Source organism: Trachemys scripta, chromosome 1, assembly GCF_013100865.1.
Source record: "Trachemys scripta elegans isolate TJP31775 chromosome 1, CAS_Tse_1.0, whole genome shotgun sequence".
In the NCBI taxonomy this organism is placed as follows: Eukaryota; Metazoa; Chordata; order Testudines; family Emydidae; genus Trachemys; species Trachemys scripta.
Window position 1 is genome coordinate 67788589 of NC_048298.1, and position 18037 is coordinate 67806625.

At 40.1% G+C, this 18037-nt stretch overlaps 1 protein-coding gene across 1 annotated transcript; it reads right to left on the minus strand.

Annotated features, from left to right (window-relative positions):
• Nucleotides 1-3104: 3104 nt before the first annotated feature.
• BBS10 (Bardet-Biedl syndrome 10) lies at nt 3105-10639 on the minus strand. Its single transcript, XM_034771849.1, has 2 exons — nt 10414-10639; nt 3105-8778 (listed from the first exon to the last, which is right to left on the minus strand). Exons 1-2 carry the CDS (start codon nt 10602-10604, stop codon nt 6732-6734), a joined length of 2238 nt encoding a protein of 745 aa, XP_034627740.1. The 5' UTR covers nt 10605-10639; the 3' UTR covers nt 3105-6731.
• Nucleotides 10640-18037: the final 7398 nt, after the last annotated feature.

Sequence of the window (18037 nt, forward strand, 5' to 3'; positions counted from 1 at the left end):
ACAAATAAATATGCACGTACACATGTCCAAATCATTGTAAGTTATTTATGTAGGGTTTTTTTCAGACTCAGTAATAAAAAATAATTTACATTTGTCTCTGTTCTTTACTGGACCTAAACAGAAGAGAAACACAAATAAGGCGTTTTGCATGTTCTTGTCTTTTTGTTGTTGTTTCTTTTGCTTTTTTGGCTGCGTTGCCCCTCCCCCCCCCCAAGACTTGCTAGCTGGTAAGTCTTCTGCTGTGAAAAGTGGTATTTGTATGTTTGTTAATATCGCTTTCCACAGCAGACTTACTCAACCCCGCAAGCCTTGACACAAATTAAGCCCTTGATGGGGAGTTGGGAAGGGAGGTAGTGGGGCCCAGCGGAGCCTGGAACCAGAGCCTGCCATCACATGGACTGAGCCCGAAGCCCGGTGGCCGAAGCCTGCCTCCTCAACCCCTGGGAAAGTGGGGAATTCACCATCTGCCTGCACTTCAAGCATTTGGGTCTCTGAAGGGGGCAGGGCCCAATCGCTGCTGTAGGCCCTGGGATACATGCATACAAATAGGATAATCATATTAAGCAAAAAACTTTTTCAGTGGCACCTCGCATGACTTATCTTTTACAAAATGCATCATAATTATGTCATAATAATATTAATATGACAAATATAGGGTTCAACGTCACATCAACCATGAATATGTTAAGACTGGAAAAACTCCCAAACAGCAACACTGAAAAATTGAATTATTGCCAGCCTAAAAGCCCATCACATCCTGACTCTGTTGACCTACAAGAGATACAGTTTCAGTTCCTGGACTTGCTGTATGAGCCACATTTTCAAAATGTGGCCTTTATTTGTTATCATGCTACTTGATATGCGGCTAAAACTCTTGCATATTTTTTTAAGAAGTTGCATGCATGAAGAAGTGAATGTCATCTGCCAGCACAGATTAGAGCACTTAAAAATGTGTATGTGCCACTCAGTGGAGATGGACAGAAGCTTCAAGGAGAAAATACCAGTGGAGACACACTAGCCCTGATCTAGGACATGGAAGGTCTCAGACAGGTTTTGAGGAGTCTCAATCAACCTCCCTTTATGAGTATACAGAAAGTGGGAAGTCCCAAAACATTCTTCTGTTCTAACATGGGGTCACAGTATGGAAAAGGTTGAGAAACACAGATCTAGAATGTAGAGGATTCTACTATGGAAAAAGTCAGATCTGTAGGTGAACCTGGTGGCATCCCAGAAGACTGGACTAATGCCTTTCTCTCTTTTCCCCGAGCCTGTGGAACATAGGCACAATATGATCATAATGCCAGGATTGAAAATGAAATAGTCATATGCTGGATAAGTGCCTCACAATAGCCAATCCAGAAAGAACTAGTGTTTCTTCTTGGAAGAGTTATGTCCCTGTCTTCTTCACAAAATGAGTGCCATGCTCTCAGCTGTCATTAGTAGTTCAAAAGTGAAAAAACCCATTCCCAAAGTAAGAGCAGGAAAGACGGTAAAATTCAAACACCCAACTTAACTGGCCTTCAGTGGTGAGAGATGCAATAAAACAGGGTCAGATGTTGAGGGAAAGGTGGAAAGAATTAGTGGAGATGTATCTTAAAATAATTATATGGTATTGTGATGCCATATGATTGAAATGTGACTGTGTATATCATTGTTGCTACCACTGTTATACAACTGCAATAAATTTTAAACAAAGTATATCATGTAAGGTGTCGATGGAAAGTTATGATTTGCCAAGTATGATTATCCTGTTTAGATGCATGTATCATTTTTGTATCTGAAGATATGAATATTGGCTATAGATCTATATCCCAACTGTGTTTGTTCCTGGGGTGATACCCACCCGGTAAAATATACAATGAAGCCAGACAGCTTTGTGTTGATGGCCCATTAAAGAAAATTAACTCTCACAGTGGGCCATTGAAGAAACTCATCCAGCCCAGCAAGTCTTCCTATGGACACTTTAGAAAGAATATGGGCAATGCTGCTCCTGTGAGTCATCAATGCATGTAAAGGCATGTGACTTGCTCATGTGACCCTGGACTCCCTCTTGTGCCTGTAATTTTCCACAATCTGAGACTAGGAGCTTTGTTTGGGACAGTAAAATTCCATCCACATGGGATTGGGAGAAGATATAAAAGATCCTGGAAACACCTCCATTTTGTCTTAATTTCCTGCTTCATTTCTCTGGACTGAGTTTCTAACAAGGAAGCTCTAAACAGTGACTGATGACCCCCAAGCTGTCTGGGTAATTTCCAGAGAGACATCTGCAGACTAGCAGTTTATTCCATCACTGTTTCAAATCTGACATAAGAACTTTGCAATTACTTGTATGTATATGATTTCCTTAACCATTTTAACTCTCCACTTCTTTTCCTTATAAATAAATCTTTAGATTTTAGTTACTAAAGGATTGTCAGCAGTCTGATCTGAGTTAAAATACTGATCTGGCTATGTGGCTGGTCTTTTGAGATCAGAAGAACCCTTTGTTTGATTAAATTGGTTTTCTATAACCACTCATCATAAAGTCTTGTGTCTGGGTGGTGAAATAAATGCTGGAATGCCTAAGGAAACAGCATTTTTGACTTCATGTTAAGCAGTATGGTTAGACAGATTTTTACTTTTGTTACTGGCATGGTATATCTAATGGTAGAATAACCACCAGTCTAGGGTAAATCTGCCCTGTTTCTCAGCAGCTTGTCCTGAATCTGGCATCCTCAGCTATGTGACCCACTGAGGCACAGAGACAGTATATCATTCTATTTTGTAAATTCGCCCACATAACTTTTGTATACAAAGACAGGATATATACACCTGACATCAGCTTTGCCAACTTCTTAATTAGCCTTAATGCTTTAACCATAAGAAAAATATAATCTAAATAATTTTATTTTGTGGGGCAAATGATAGGTAATGAGATAATCCCAAACTGCTTCCCCAAGTGCCAGGAATCCTAACTACTCTCTTATACAGGTATCAGACCCTTCATACTCTACAGTACAATTTTCCTTTATCTATACAAAAATCTGTGGTACATAAACTGAAAATGTGACAACAGTGTAAAATAAATTGAATGTCAACATAAATAACACCAGGGGACAGAATTCTGATTGTATTACTCATTTTCATATTTAATAAAAACTCAAACTTTAAAACGTAAATTGTTTATTCTGTGGAAGCTTCAGAGTGCTGCAGATTTCACGCGCCCTTCACCAAAGTTGTGGACCAGTTTCCACAAGATACATAGGAACCTGCATACTTGTTAGGCTGTTTTAGTAATCTAGTATCAGGTTAATCCATGGAATCCAAGTTCAAGATTGCAGCTTGAAGGCCAGCAGAAGGTACTCAGAGTGGCTGGGTGAGCTGCATATAGTTCTCTGTAATTCAAGGTCTTTTAGAATGGTGATTTCTATTTACTTATACTGCACCCATCACCGTGTATTCAAGGACCAAATGATGTTTTGTAGCAATAGGGGGATGCCAGAGTGATCCTCTTCCAGCACTTCCTCCTAAAAACCCCCCACAAACAACTGACTATGCTAGCAAAAGATAACTTAGACCTTTAGCCTGCCTTGAGAACTGTAAAGGCAGACACGCCTATGCTGGGACCCACTGTTTTCAAATGAATCAAGTGCCGGGGTCCACCCAAATGGAGATGATTGCAGAACTAGGTCCTAAATTAAAACAAAACAAAACATTATTTACTAGTCTTTACAGTTGATATCCCTTGTGTTAGAACAGTCCAAGGCATCCACATTTTTTCCAAATGAGAGCTGCACTGACAACTTACTGGAGCTTATGATCTACACTAATGTGCATAAAATGGGGTCATTCGCCCTGCCCTCATCTTACTCAGACAGTGCAGCCCAGAGACTATAGCTCCCATCATGATGGGGTCAAAATGGAGAATTGCATGTTGGGTCCTGTAATCAATGTGGGCTATACCACTTCATTAAACATGAAGGTAGCCTTGGGGCACATTTTAAAACAATGAGCTTCACCTTTTTTTGTAGAACAAAAAGTTCAACTTTATCACCACAATATGTTTAAGCAACTTTTTTTTTGCTTCAGTTTAACTCTCTCAAATTTCCTAAAGTTCAAGGTACAGTATCAACTAAATTTTTGCTCAAAATTCACATGCTGTAAAACAAACTTTTACAAAACCCAAATTAATAGAAATTTTGGCAAGATTTTTTAATTCCAATGGAAATTTGTATTTAAAATAAAGTTTGCTACTGTATTTGCAAACAAAATACGGCAGTAGGAGAACCTGAAAGTGAAAAAGACTTCAAATCAATCACCACTGAATATACTGAGAAAAATGTAAAAGGGAAACAGCACAAAAAATGAAGAAATCTAACATTCAGTTTTAATCATGTAAGTGGTTATTGACAAGAGAGAGAAAAGTATTTGTTTATAACATATGATTTTTAAATTTCCAATATTACTTCAAATTAATTATTATAAAATCCCTGTTGATATTAGTATTAATATCTAATACTATTACTAGGGATACAAATATGATCACTTCCCCCAGCTGCAGCTGCCCATTTACTCAGTATTCTCTTTCCTCCATGCATCACTATGGTAGACAGTTAAAAAAAACAGGTAAATTAAGGCATCAAGTTAAGTCTAATCTTCAAGTAAGTTTTAGGATGAGAAACTTGAAGAAAACTGATGATCAACACAGTTTGAAAAGATGTTTAGTAGTTTAATAGTACAGCCTCTCTTCTACACTCAGCCTATTTTTATAGTGACACGAGAACATGAGCCAGAATAGCTGAAAATATTGGAAGCCAGGAATACCATGTAAAATCAGTTTGACAGATCAAATGTTGGCCAGTCATAATGTGGATTTACTTCCTACTATTGCTACTATGATCAAAATTATTAGATAAAGAATAGACATTCTATATATCATATTCAGTCAGACAGTCATTTACAGGAATATACTACAGTGGCCTAGAGTCTACTGATGGCTGTCTTAACAGTGAACATATTGATGTGGAATGGGTTATAAGAATATGGTGGCCAGAAAAAATTAGAGAAAATGTATACAAAAACACAACATAGTGTTTAAAATCATATTTAATTCAACTCCTTATGAAGGTCAATAAATTACAGAGACATTTTGACTTATTAAACAATTGTTAAAGCTAGCTCTTTAGCTTTGCAAAGTTTTGATGGCACATGCCACAGGTAACTTGCCAGGGAAACCAAAATTCACATTTAGTTTGCATAAATATTGAAATGTGAAAAATGAGGTGTGCAAGTCTGCCCAATGGTGAATCTTAAGACCATCCACAATATGGTGCAAAGGGCCAGAATCAATTTAACACTAAATGCATACTATTACATTTGCTTGTGTTTGAAACCTGCCTGATAAATTAACAGAAATTGCTTTGCTGAGTTCAACAGCCATCCAAACCTGCAATGATCTGCTTTTTCTTCCCTCTTTGTTACGGGAAGAAGTATTTGTCCTTGCACTGAGCTTTGGGCATCCAGACTTGACCAGAACACATTGTGACAAAATATTTTTGCCTCAGTTGCCCGAAATGCCTTACCAAGCTCTAAATTGGAAATCCGCAGAAAAACCTCGAAAAGGGTTTAAATTTGCCAAAATTTTAAATTGCTTAATTGAATATAAAATGAGTAGTGGTAGTGTCAGGACCCTTTGGGATGCTTAGAATAGTAATTAGTTTTAAGAATAAAGCTTTAATTAAATAAAAATTAAGAATAGTTTAAATTAGAAAATATAGTGATGGCGGCTATAGTATAGGATTAGGTAATGTAGTGGGACATCCCATAGGAATGCATGGAAGCCCACAGAAATGAATAGGGATGATGCAATCAAGGCAAAGTATTGCATCACTTCTTGTGGGGAATGACTCAGCAAAATCCCATAAGAATACACTGTAGCCCATAGAAACCAATGGGATGTCCAGGCAGGAAATAGCTAGTGCTCATCCAAAGGTCAGCTGAAAAACCCCATAAGGATGCATTGAGTCCATAGAAGTCTATGGGACAGAGGAGGAGCTTTCTGTACAAGTGACTAATAGCATATGCTAATCTGTAAGTTCAACTTTCATTATAAAGACATTGCACTACAGTATTAGGTTGTAATAAAAAAATAAATACAAAATGAACACTGTACACTTTGTATTCTGTGTTCTAATTAAAATCAATATATTTGAAAATGTAGAAAACATCCAAAAATATTTAAATAAATGGTATTCTATTATTGTTTAATTGTGCAATTAATTTGTTTAATCGCTTGACAGCCCTAATTTGTATACGTAATAAATATTGTTATAAGGTATAAAGTGAATGATCATATTGTTATATGTGATAGTTAATTGAAACAGTAATTGTAGGGCGGTGTCTATTTGCGATGCCGCTTCATGTTTATACTGTAACTCTATTACTTCTATCTCTACTCTTTTACTGTAACCATTCACTTCTAAATAAATATTTTTGTTTTCGAATAATTTATTGCTTGTTGCCTATTCTTGAGCGAAGGGCTGTATCGGTGTCCTTCAAAGGAAAGTTGGCTAGCTGTGACTTTCCTGGGAAAATCCCTTAGGGCGGGCCACAAGCTTTAATACCGAAATGGATAAATTGGAAATAAAGGTTTTAAATTAAAAGCAGTGTTTCTAAAGTAACATCATTGGCTTAGTATAATTGAATCAAAATCTTCCGGTAACAACATAGGAAAAACAAAAACGTTGTTTTCATAAATCTTCTTCTGAATCATCAGTCTTTTGAGGTGGTCTCTTAATACCAATTATTAAATCAATAGTGAGAAGCTTTGTAAGACAATGAAGAACAGAAGCTACTAACTGATATTTACAATACACTGATTCTAGACCTTGTTGATGCATGGGCAGCTGCTGATTAGTTTGAAGTGCACTAGTGGCTTTGAAATAGACCTGAGTAAAACTGTTCTCTTTTGTTGTCCTGTAAAGGATTTTTGGAATGCTTAACAATGCATCAGCAATTACAGTAGAAATAACAGTTATTTTTGGTTGTTGGCATTGTTTTGCATAGGAATGGAGATAATAATGTAACAGGATCTCAAAGTTACCTCCAACTGACAAAACTGATCCTGCCTGTATGACCAAGTTGGTGTAACTTTGGACTGTGTGTTTATAACTCTTCTCATACTTAAATGGAACTATATGATTGCCTGGTTTCCAATACTCCTTAGCAGCATTCAGCTGTTTGGAAACAACTGATGTACTGGTGTTTTCTATTGCTGTCATAGCATCATTACAAATCCTGTGGTTGTTGACAACTGGCTCACTCTTATTCTTTACCCACATTTCACTTGGATGCTTGCATTTTAGTGGCAGTTTCTGTAGCTCTCTTACAGAACTACCTCTGTCAATTAGAGCTGAAAACATAAAATCACTCTCTAATTCTACAATGGGCATGGCTAGGTCTGAGGATTTTTGCAAGTCTGTTTGATTACATGATGGATTTTCATCTACCCAGCTAGAAGAGTCTATAAACTGTTTTTCTGTTTCAGCCATAGATGTTTTCAGTTGTTGGTCATTGACCTTTTCCCTATTACAAGAAATATTCTCCATTATGAATTTTTGTTGAGTAGCTGACTGTTGCCAACTACAATGTACAGCTTTTGAAGTATTATTTGGGTTTTCAGGTTGTGCTTCACATCCATCACTCAGATCAACTGCTTTAAATAGTTGCTGTAACATTTTAAATGCTCCGTGAAAAGCAGAGGCATGCTGCTCAGTGACACCATGCACTGGGCCACAAAATATTACACAATGAGGCTCAAAGGCACATGTCCTTGTCAAACCAAGATGAACATATCTCTTGGAGCCAAGTACAAGAGGCCGACAAAATTTTGCTATCATGGTTTCAGCGATCGTACTATGTATATTGTCCTGAGTAGGTATAAAAGGTGAGATACCTGTGGTCTTGCAGAGAAGAGAGATTTCTTCTGATGATAAACACTCTACAATAGATATACCACTTATTTTTGCATAGTAAATAACTATTTCCTGTTGTTTCACACTTGATAATAATACTTTTATATTGTTGTTCTGCAAGTGTTTCATTATAGCTTCTGTTCTTTTTGTAATCCAGACTTGGGAAGCCTGATACTGAACTTCTGCATTTACAACAAATTCTAAACCAGAGGCAGAAAGAGCAGAGTCAATCGATTCCGTTACAATTAACATTCTTATGTCACCATCTGCTGGACAGTACACAGCAAAATCTCTGTGAAGAACAAGTCCCTCTAAGATCCTGGAATTTGAAACAGGAAGACCTGTTACAGCAGAATGCAATTCTAGAAAATATTCATTCACCAAATCCAGCATTTCATTTTTACCATTTTTGAAAGGTATACACCTGTAATAGAAATCACAACTCAATTGGGAAAGAAGCTTCTGATGACTATTTCCTATTCTTCCACAAAAGTAAGCTTCTAATATTGACTCCATTGTGTCTCTACTTATCTCTCCTTCCCAACTAGAAAAAGCAGATAGAAAATGTTTTCTTAGGTCTTGTGCCATGATGTGGTCCAATATGTGAGTCTGAAATGTCATAAGAGACTGAGATATTTGCTTCAGACTGTGACAATGTTTTTGATCTCTTTCTCTCCTTTGAATATCCTCACAAAATGGAGATCCTTCTCTTTTATCAAGAATTGCTTGAAGTCCTCTGAGTAATTTGGACAATAGGATGATAAATGTTTTAGCACCATCTCCAGTCATGTTGTGGTGACTGGAGACACAAGCTACCATCATTCTGGTAGAAAAAGGAAAACAAAGTAAATTAAGGGTGGCTTTTACCAACATATTTTAATCAATAGCTTCAATTTATTAACAGAGAAGTGTTTCAACTACACCTCTATATAACGCAATAAAGCAGCGCTCGGGGGGGGGGGGGGGGGGGGGGGCACGCTTTGGCAGTGAAGATCAAATCAAGTTCAATATAACCTGGTTTCACTTATAACGCGGTAAAATTTTTTGGCTCCCGAGGACAGTGTTATATCGAGGTAGAGATGTATTCACTTTTCAACAGATAATACTAGCCATTCATGACTCATACTTTGGGTGACCAGATGTCCTGATTTTATAGGGACAGTCCCAATATTTGGGGCTTTTTCTTATATAGGCTCCTATTACCCCCAACCCTTGTCCTGATTTTTCACACTTGCTATCTGCTCACCCTACTCATACTCTGTGTTTGTCACTGAAGTCGCGGATTCCATGACTTTCCGTGACCTCTGTGACTTCTGCAGTGTCTCGTGTGGCTGGCTTGGGAGCCACCTGAGCAGCTCGGGCAGCCCTTGGGCGAGTTGCACCGGCTGCTGCTAGGGCACTCTGCCTCCCCCCACCCCAACAGCAGGAGTTTGGATGGGAGGGGGGCTCTGGGTGATGCTTACCTGGGGGGACTCCTCAGAAGGGCAACAGGAACTCCCCTCCCTCAGCTCCTAGCTCCACGTACTGCCTCCACCCGCAGGCACCACTCCTGCAACTCCCATTGGCTGCAGTTCCCAACCTGTGGGAGCTGCAGAAGAGGGGCTTGGGGGAGAAGCAGAAGCAGCATGCGGAGCTAGGAGCTGGAGGTCGCTGCTTCCCAGCCTGCCTCTACTCCCCCCCTCTCCCCAGGCAGGCACTCCTGGGCCAGGCCACCCAAGTATCCATGGTGTGTCCCTCCTCCCGACCAAGTTTTAGTCAGGGGTATATAGTAAAAGTCATGGACAGGTCAAGGACTGTGATTTTTTTGTTTACTGTCCATGACTTTTACTAAAAATACCCCTGACTAAAATGTAGTCTTACTCATGACCGACTGCAGGTTCTTCCCAGCTGTCATTTTAACAAATGGAAAGGTTTGCCCAAGGCTTGAAAGACATGCCAGACACAGAGGTAGACAAGAGGCAGGCAGGCACCAGTGACAGCAAAAAACCACAGCATCCTAGCGAGAAGCCCAAACTCCTCCCTGTCCCCAGGTGCTGTGAAGGGCGAGGACCCTGGCCCTGGCCTCTGCTGGGGGCGGGGACTGTATCGTTCCCATCAGCACCAGGCTCATGGAGGGGAGGATGAAGCTGGGTGTAAAGCGGTGTATCGAAGCCCCGGAACTGCTGGCAGAAGGTGCTGTGCTGCCTCTGCCCAGGGTGAGCAGCTGCTCCATTGATTTGTCCTCTCGCTGCCTCCCGGCTGCTGCGAGGGGACAAGTCCCAGAGCGTCAGGGACCGGCTGCGGCCCGGGAATCCGGGACCCGCACAGCGGCGCTGCAGGCCCGGCCCCTAACGGCGGGGGCGGGTCGTAGCCACAAGCGACTGAAACACGGAGGCGGCCCCGGCAGCCCCGGGAAGGCGCGGGCCGGGCGGGGCGGGGCGGGGCGGGCCCGCGAGGCATGGAACCGGGCCGGGGTTACCTGGCCGTAGGCGAGCCTAGGTTCAGCGCCTCCAGCACTCGCCTCCCGTCCCGCGTAAGCAGCGTCTCTCCCGTAGGGCGGGTCATGAGCACCTGCCCCCCGCGCGGCCCGAGCGCGCCCCGCACCGCGCTCGCCAGCGCCTCGGCCTCCTGCACCAGCCGCCCCAAGTCCAGGGACGCCGCGGACGCCATGGAAACGGCTCGCCGCTGGGGCCCTAAGGCGCCGTGACGCCATCACGTTTGAACGCGGTAACGTGCCAGGCAAAGGGGCGGGGTTAATACGGTTGGGCCGAGCCCGCTGCCGCCTGTCGCAGGTCGAGCCGCTTCTCGCAGAGGCGCGCGGGGCCGCTGACGGAGGGAGCCTCGCTCGGAGCCGAGCTGCTCGTTAGCGGGGGACGCGCGGGGTTACGCCCTGGGAGCGGGGGGAGCCACGTTTCCTTTGCTAAAACCTCCCATCCCAAAGGCTCGCGCCCGAGGGCAAATCTAAAAAGCCCTCAACAAAGAGTGGATTGGTGGGGGCGCGACTCAGTGTTTGAGCACGTGGAGGTGGCACCGCAGCGCTGTCAGTAGCGCCCCGTGGCAGGCCTTGTTTCAGAAATACAGGACAGTTTCCGTAGGACGCTGCTGTGCCTCATCTTCTCGCTGCTGGCGCGGTTCTGTCCCGCTGCGTGGTGCTCAGCGGGCACTTGCACCACAGCCCCATGGGCCAGGAGAAATTGTGCCTTGTAGACTGGGACCATCATTAATTTCATTCTCCATCACAGTAGCATTCTTTGTATTCTGCAGGCCTTCCCCTCTGCGTACAAGGCATCAGACATACATAGCCTATGCCCGCAGTGGGTAATCTACGGCCCCGGGAACCACATTTGGCCCCTCCAGCCATTTTAATCAGGCCCTTGAGCTCCCACTGGGAAGTGGTGACAGGGGCTTTATCCGCTCTGTCGCACCAGCCAGGGAGCAGGGTCAGGATCTTTCCCCATGCTGCACAGCTCCTGAAAGCAGCAGCATGTCCCCCCTCTGGCTCCTACGTGTAGAGCTCAGCCAGGGGGCTCTGCACACTACCCCCACCCCCAGTGCTGCCCCTGCAGCTCCCATTGATTGGGAACCTCAGCCAATGGGAGCTGCAGGGGTGACACCTGCAGCACCTCTGTGTAGGAGCCAGAGGGGGGACATGCTGCTGTTTCTAAGAGCTGCTTGAGGTAAACGCTGCCCAGAGCCTGCCCACCTCCCAAATCCTAGCCATGACCCCTCTCCCATCCTCCAAACCCCTCAGTCCCAGCCCGGAGACCCTTCCTGCAGCCCCAACCCCTCGGTCCCAGCCCCATCCCAGCTCCCGCATCCCCAACCACAACCCTTCCCACTTAACTTACTGCCAAAACTATTCAGTAATAGAATTCAACAGTATCTCACGATAATAGAGCTAAATCAACTACAAACTACTCAAATGGACACAACTAACAAACAAATATGATATACAACAGGAACACTCCAATATATGACTGTAGATCAGAAATGCAGCAGGATATCTATCTGTATAAATATAAAGGACCACAGCTTTTGGTGCAATCTCAACCAAAACAATACAAATTCCTTCTATCAAAAAGCTTAGAGATAAAAACTTGTCACACCCCACTCCTGTATTTTTATATATTAAAGATGTCCATTAATTGCAGTTAATGCATGCCATTAACACAAAACAAACTAGATTTTAAAAAATAGTTACGATTAATTGCAGTTTTAATCACACTGTTCAAAATAACAGAATACCAATTTAAATTTATTATAAATATTTTTGGATGTTTTTCTACATTTTCAAATATATTAATTTCTATTACATCACAGAATACAGTGTATAGTGTTTCACTTTATATTAATATTTTTGATTATCTTTTTACAGTACAAATATTTGTAAACAAAAGAAATAGTATTTTTCACTTCACCTCCTATAAGTCCACTCAGTCCTACTTCTTGTTCAGCCAATTGTTAAGACAAACAAGTTTGTTTACATTGATAGGAGAAAATGCTGCCCGCTTCTTATTTACTATGTCACCTAAAAGTGCATGGTATTGTAGCCGGTGTTGCAACCAGATACGTTAAATATTCTTATGCCCTTTCAAGCTTCAACTTATAGGCTCTAAACGTTTATATTGCTTTGTTTTTGAGTGCAATTATATAAAATTCTTCATTTGTAAGTTGCATTTTTATAATAAAGATTACATTATAAGAGGGGCTCTCAACCTTTCCAGACTACTGTATCCCTTTCAGAAGTCTGATTTGTCTTCAGTAACCTCAAGGTTTACCTCATTTAAAATATACTTGCTTAAAAATCAGGCATAAAAATACAAAAGTGTCACAGCACAAGATTACTGAAAAATTGCTTACTTTCTCATTTTTACCATATAATAATAAAAAATCTATTGAAATATAACTATTGTAGTTACATTTCAGTGTACTGTAATTAGAACAGTATAAACAAGTCACTGTCTATATGATAAATGAAGTGGGGGGTTACTCCCTTTGATGGACACCCAGCCAGCAAGTTTGCTGTAAAATCCATGTCAAGGCTGAATCCCCACACTGAGTACAGAAGGTGGGGGTCTGCAAGGATTTTAAAAATTAATACTTGCCACTCCAAGCTTGTATTAAGCTCCCAAGGTTACAGCTTTTCTCTGACCTTGGCTTGGTAAACACTGCCACCACCCAACTGCAAAAAAACCCTTTGGACCCAGAAAGGAGCACTTGGGAATTCCTCCATGTGGGAATCCCTCAAGCCCTTTCACCTGCTCTCCGGGGAAGAGCTGAGAAAGAAAACAAAGGAAATTAGCTGTTGCTACCATCTAATCAAATAACATCCACAAACCTCTTACGACACCAAAAATCCAATCCCGTTCTTAAAAAAGGTAAATTTTATTAAAAACAAAAGGGAAGAAAATGCATCTGGAACTTAGGCTTTTGCTGGATTTTAAAACCGCAATTCCAAAAATTAAGCACCCAAAATAGCTTTCTTGGGGATTAGGTTAAAGGTTACAAGCAAACAAAAGCATCTGGGGTTAGCACAGAGGAGTCCACAAGCCTTGCAAAATAAACAGCAATAAACCTAATTGCATCATTCCTAATTTACTTACATATTTGGGTTCTTAAAAGTAGTTCTAGATATGATCTGAGGGTTCAAACTTTACACAGCATTCCTGCTGCCCTTCTCTTCAGCCCAGCGAGAACAGACAGACAAAGGGAAAGTTTCTTTCCCAATTTTAAAAAAGTTCTAGCCTTCCCATTGGCTCTTTTGGTTAGGTGCCCACTTTTTTCCCCCTTTACCTGGGGGATTTTTTTAACCCTTTATAGGTAAAATAAGTAGAGAACAGCTACCAAGAGGTATTTTACAGCTAACTGGTTGGCTGGGTGTCCATCAAAGGGAGCTACTCCCCCCCACTCCTTTCATTTATCACAGTCTGAATTAAATTTTAGTTTATACTGATTTTGCTAGTGCTTTTTATGTGGCCTATTGTAAAACTAGGCAAATATCTGGATGAGTTGCTGTATCCCCTGGAGGACCTCTGCATACCCCCAGGGGCATGTATAACCCTGGTTGAGAACCAGCACACTATAGTACTTCTATAAGGTGAATTGAAAAATACTATTTCTTTTTTTAAAATGCAAATATTTGTAATAAATATAAAGTGAGCACTGAATTCTGTATTCTGTGTTGTAATTGAAATCAGTGTATTTGAAAATGTAGAAAAACATCCAAAAATATTTATAATAAATTTAAATTGGTATTCTATTATTAACAGTGCAATTAAAACTGTGAATAATTGCAATATTTTTTTAATCTTGTGATTAACTGATTATTTTAAAGTAGTATTTGACAGCCCTAATATATGTAAAATCACCGCAACATCTTAATACTAACCTTCACACCAAATCAGCAAACCCACCACAAAGTAGCCTGCTATTTAATTTATATTTGGTCTAATTACTTAAGTGCCAAGACATGCTCCCTGAGGAAATTTTAATCAAAATGAGAACATGATATCCTAGCAGCAGCAGAACAAATAAACAAACTGTACAAGTTAAATTGCTTACCACAGTAAAACACCTACAACAGATACCCTAGGCAGACCAAATACTAAATCTGTAATCAGAAACCAGAAATAGAAACTAAATAAGGAGCAATGGAAACTCAGGGATAAATGATTCTGTAACAAATTTGAAATGTTCTTCTCAGTACCATTCCTATCATCTGTTTAAATGTAGTGGTGTCAGACACACAAACATGACTCAGCATACGGTGCTTATGCTGTTGGTGACATCTCTTTATTCTATTCATTAGTCATACAAAACTATTGACCAGTGGTAGTGCTTTAATTTACAAATGGCCATTTAACAAAATGTTGAACTCAGATGTACATTTAAGCATGCAATATGGTCACAACTTGTGGATCTTTCTAAAGAATTCATAGTAGTTCTTATAACACTACATGGAGCATGTTTTTTTTAAATAACCTGTGCAATACTATACTAAAGCAATTTTAACATGATATATGCAGAAACAAAACATACAGGAATAAAGGATTTTCCCCCTATATAAATATTTTAGTACATACATTCACATTCATTTTTGTCATGGGATCTGGCTCTTTACATATTCTGTGAATTGGATTAATGAAACACTGGTCCTATACAGCTTTTGTATAACAGTCCATTTTCAATTTTCTAAAAAAATGTAACAGTACAAAAATTCAAACAATATGTAACATAATAAAAAGTGAATAAAAATGTGCTAGTCTGAATTACCTGAAGTTCTGAAACTAGAGAAAAATGAAGAATTAGATAATAGTGGCAAGCTATGTATTTTAAAGAGCACTTTCCCCATGCAGTTAAATATACCTTTGGTTTGTAGTTTGTACAAAATGGCTAGATAATTAAAAAGGTATACATGCTTAAGGGGAAGATTTTCAAGACACACAAATGGGAGTTGGGTGCCTTATTGCCCTTTGTGCCCTTGAAAATCTCTCCTCCCCCCAATTTTTTCTTTGTATCAGTTAATTTCTCGATTAAATTTAGTCAAGTACAAAGTGAAGCCAAAATAATCTGTCTGTGATGTTAAGCTTTTATTATGGCTATTTCTTTAATATCACAAACAAAGCACTGCAGCTTCATTGTACAGAAGACCAAAAAAGCCAAGACCAGAAATTCTAGAAAACTGAAATAGAAGTGGAAGGATGGATTTTTTTTATAGTGATTTCAAAAATCTGACGAAGGGAGAAAGATAATTTTCAAAAACATAGCCCCCACAAAAGGTCAGTTGTATGTATGGCACAAATTTGACAAGTCTTCTTTATACACCTCAAAACAGTGTGAAATCCATCAAGAAGGCACTGTTTACAATACTCAGAAATATCTGACTATTTTCAATGATGTCCAAAGAGTTCAGGATATATTTGAAATACAATGATTAGTCAAACTTTCATAAGAGTACAGCATTCTTGTTTACAAAAAGAAAACTAAGTGATGAAATAATGGCCTTTAAGAAAAACTACCACCAATTTATGCTAGACAAATATACTGAATCCAAATTTTGTTTCATTAACATTAAACTGACAAGAAGGATTTCCCAAAGGCACAGAAGGGCATTGAACTGTAAAAATCCATGAAACATCTTACAAGACAACAATAAGATGAAGTTTTCAGGATTTAATTGGGGGGGGGGGGGGGGAAAGACATGCTGTACCCTTATAAATAATGCAAACTATTTTTAAAATAACCAACATATGAAATACAAGAAACATTATCTATTGCTGGAACTATGCTCTTCACATGACGCTTACTTTCTTTGTAGGTCAATTATACCTAACTACAGTAGTTAAGTGGCAAATTAAAGGCTTAGAGTGCATTTTAAAAAACAATCAAAAAACACATGGCAACAACCATCAGTTCAGAATATTTCCTAATTCCTGTACAAGAAAAAAAAATAAAGAATCTAATCAAGTGAGAAAACAAGTGCTCTGTTTTAAATATTAAAAACTAGCAGGAGGCCACTGCCTTCAGATATTTGCAAACTGTACAAGCAGAGTTTTTATGACTATGTGCAGAAAACTGATAATCTTTAGTAAAGAATATTTCAAGATCGACTACACATCGTGGCTAAATATGAAGTTAATTATGTATTAAGAAAAGGCTTTACAAACCAGGCCTGTAATCAACCTTACCCTAAAAATCAGGCAATAAATTCCTTTTTCTGCTCACATAAGGGAATTACATACAAAGAAGAGCAAAATAGGAATTATCAGGCTTTCAGTGCATGTGCTTTTAGAATACGAGTAATAAATACACCTAAGAGCAGACCTGTTGCTTTACTTTCTCATTAAAAATTTTCATGAAGTACTCTTGCCTCTTGGGACAGGAATTAAACCAACAGCTCTTATATCTTAGATAGTCAGGCTCTAAAAACATATTGAGAGAGGAGAAAAAAATAACCTTGCATGTAAATAAGGGCATTTTGTCTAGCTCCATCTTATTTAAGTATATGCATATGCAAAACACAAGAGTTGAAGTGGGCAGGATCTCAAATATGGAATATATGGTGTGCACACATGTATTCGGATATGGGCCAAAACACCGTCAGCAAGCGTTTACAATATTTTGACCTATACAATGGCAGCATGAGTATAAATATGCAGTTCTATACACGCTTGCAAATCAATACTAAATTAAAGTCAGTTTAAAAATATATCCGTAAAGGGCTTCTCCTTAACTGCCCTTAAAAAAAAAAAAAGTTAAAAAGCATAAATACTGAGCAAGATGGACATTTTTAACAAACATTCCTTTTAAATTTAGATAAGTTATTACCAAATATGAGGTTCAACACACAAAAACTGTAGAAATATCTCAGGGATCTAATATTACTGCCCAAGTTCTCGGGGTAGTGCTAGTTAGCTCTCACATTTGCCTATGTATTATGTGTCCCTGTTGTGTATAGCACAAATTATACGAGTATACCAACTACATTGCAGGTCTTGGAACAGATCTGCATAAGAGATCTCTCCATGTGAGTGGTGTAATGACAATCTCTTGAATGCTGGCAGTGTCAAATCAGTATTACAACATTCTATTTTCATCTTTTAACCTACCCTTTATGTTATGATTGCTAACATTTTATATATGGCGCCACCTTTAGTTTCTATTAGGAACTTACTGTGTTGAACTATCTCCTCTCTAAAGTAAAGTTCTTTCTATATTTTACAATTTTAATCACAAGGTATAACACTATAGTGTTCCAACCAAGTTACAAGAATTTGGTTGTGCCTGTGTACACAACACCGGTCTATATTATAGTCATGTTAAAGAACAGTGCTGTAGAGCAGTGCTTCTCAAAGCCGGTCCGCTGCTTGTTCAGGGAAAGCCCCTGGTGGTTTGGGCTGGCTTGTTTACCTGCCGCGTCCGCAGGTTCGGCCGATCTCGGCTCCCACTGGCCATGGTTCGATGCTCCAGGCCAATGGGGGCTGCAGGAAGCAGTGTGGGCCGAGGGATGTGCTGGCCGCCCTTCCCGCAGCCTCCATTGGCCTGGAGCGGCAAACCGCGGCCAGTGGGAGCTGTGATCGGCCGAACCTGCGTATGCAGCAGGT

Bases quoted from the DNA above. Each gene is read 5' to 3' on its own strand.
- BBS10 (XM_034771849.1), bottom strand. From the start codon at position 10,604: ATGGCGTCCGCGGCGTCCCTGGACTTGGGGCGGCTGGTGCAGGAGGCC. The intron at 8,779-10,413 runs GTAACCCCGGCC...TTTTTCTACCAG, and splicing joins CTAGGCTCGCCTACGGCCAG to AATGATGGTAGCTTGTGTCT.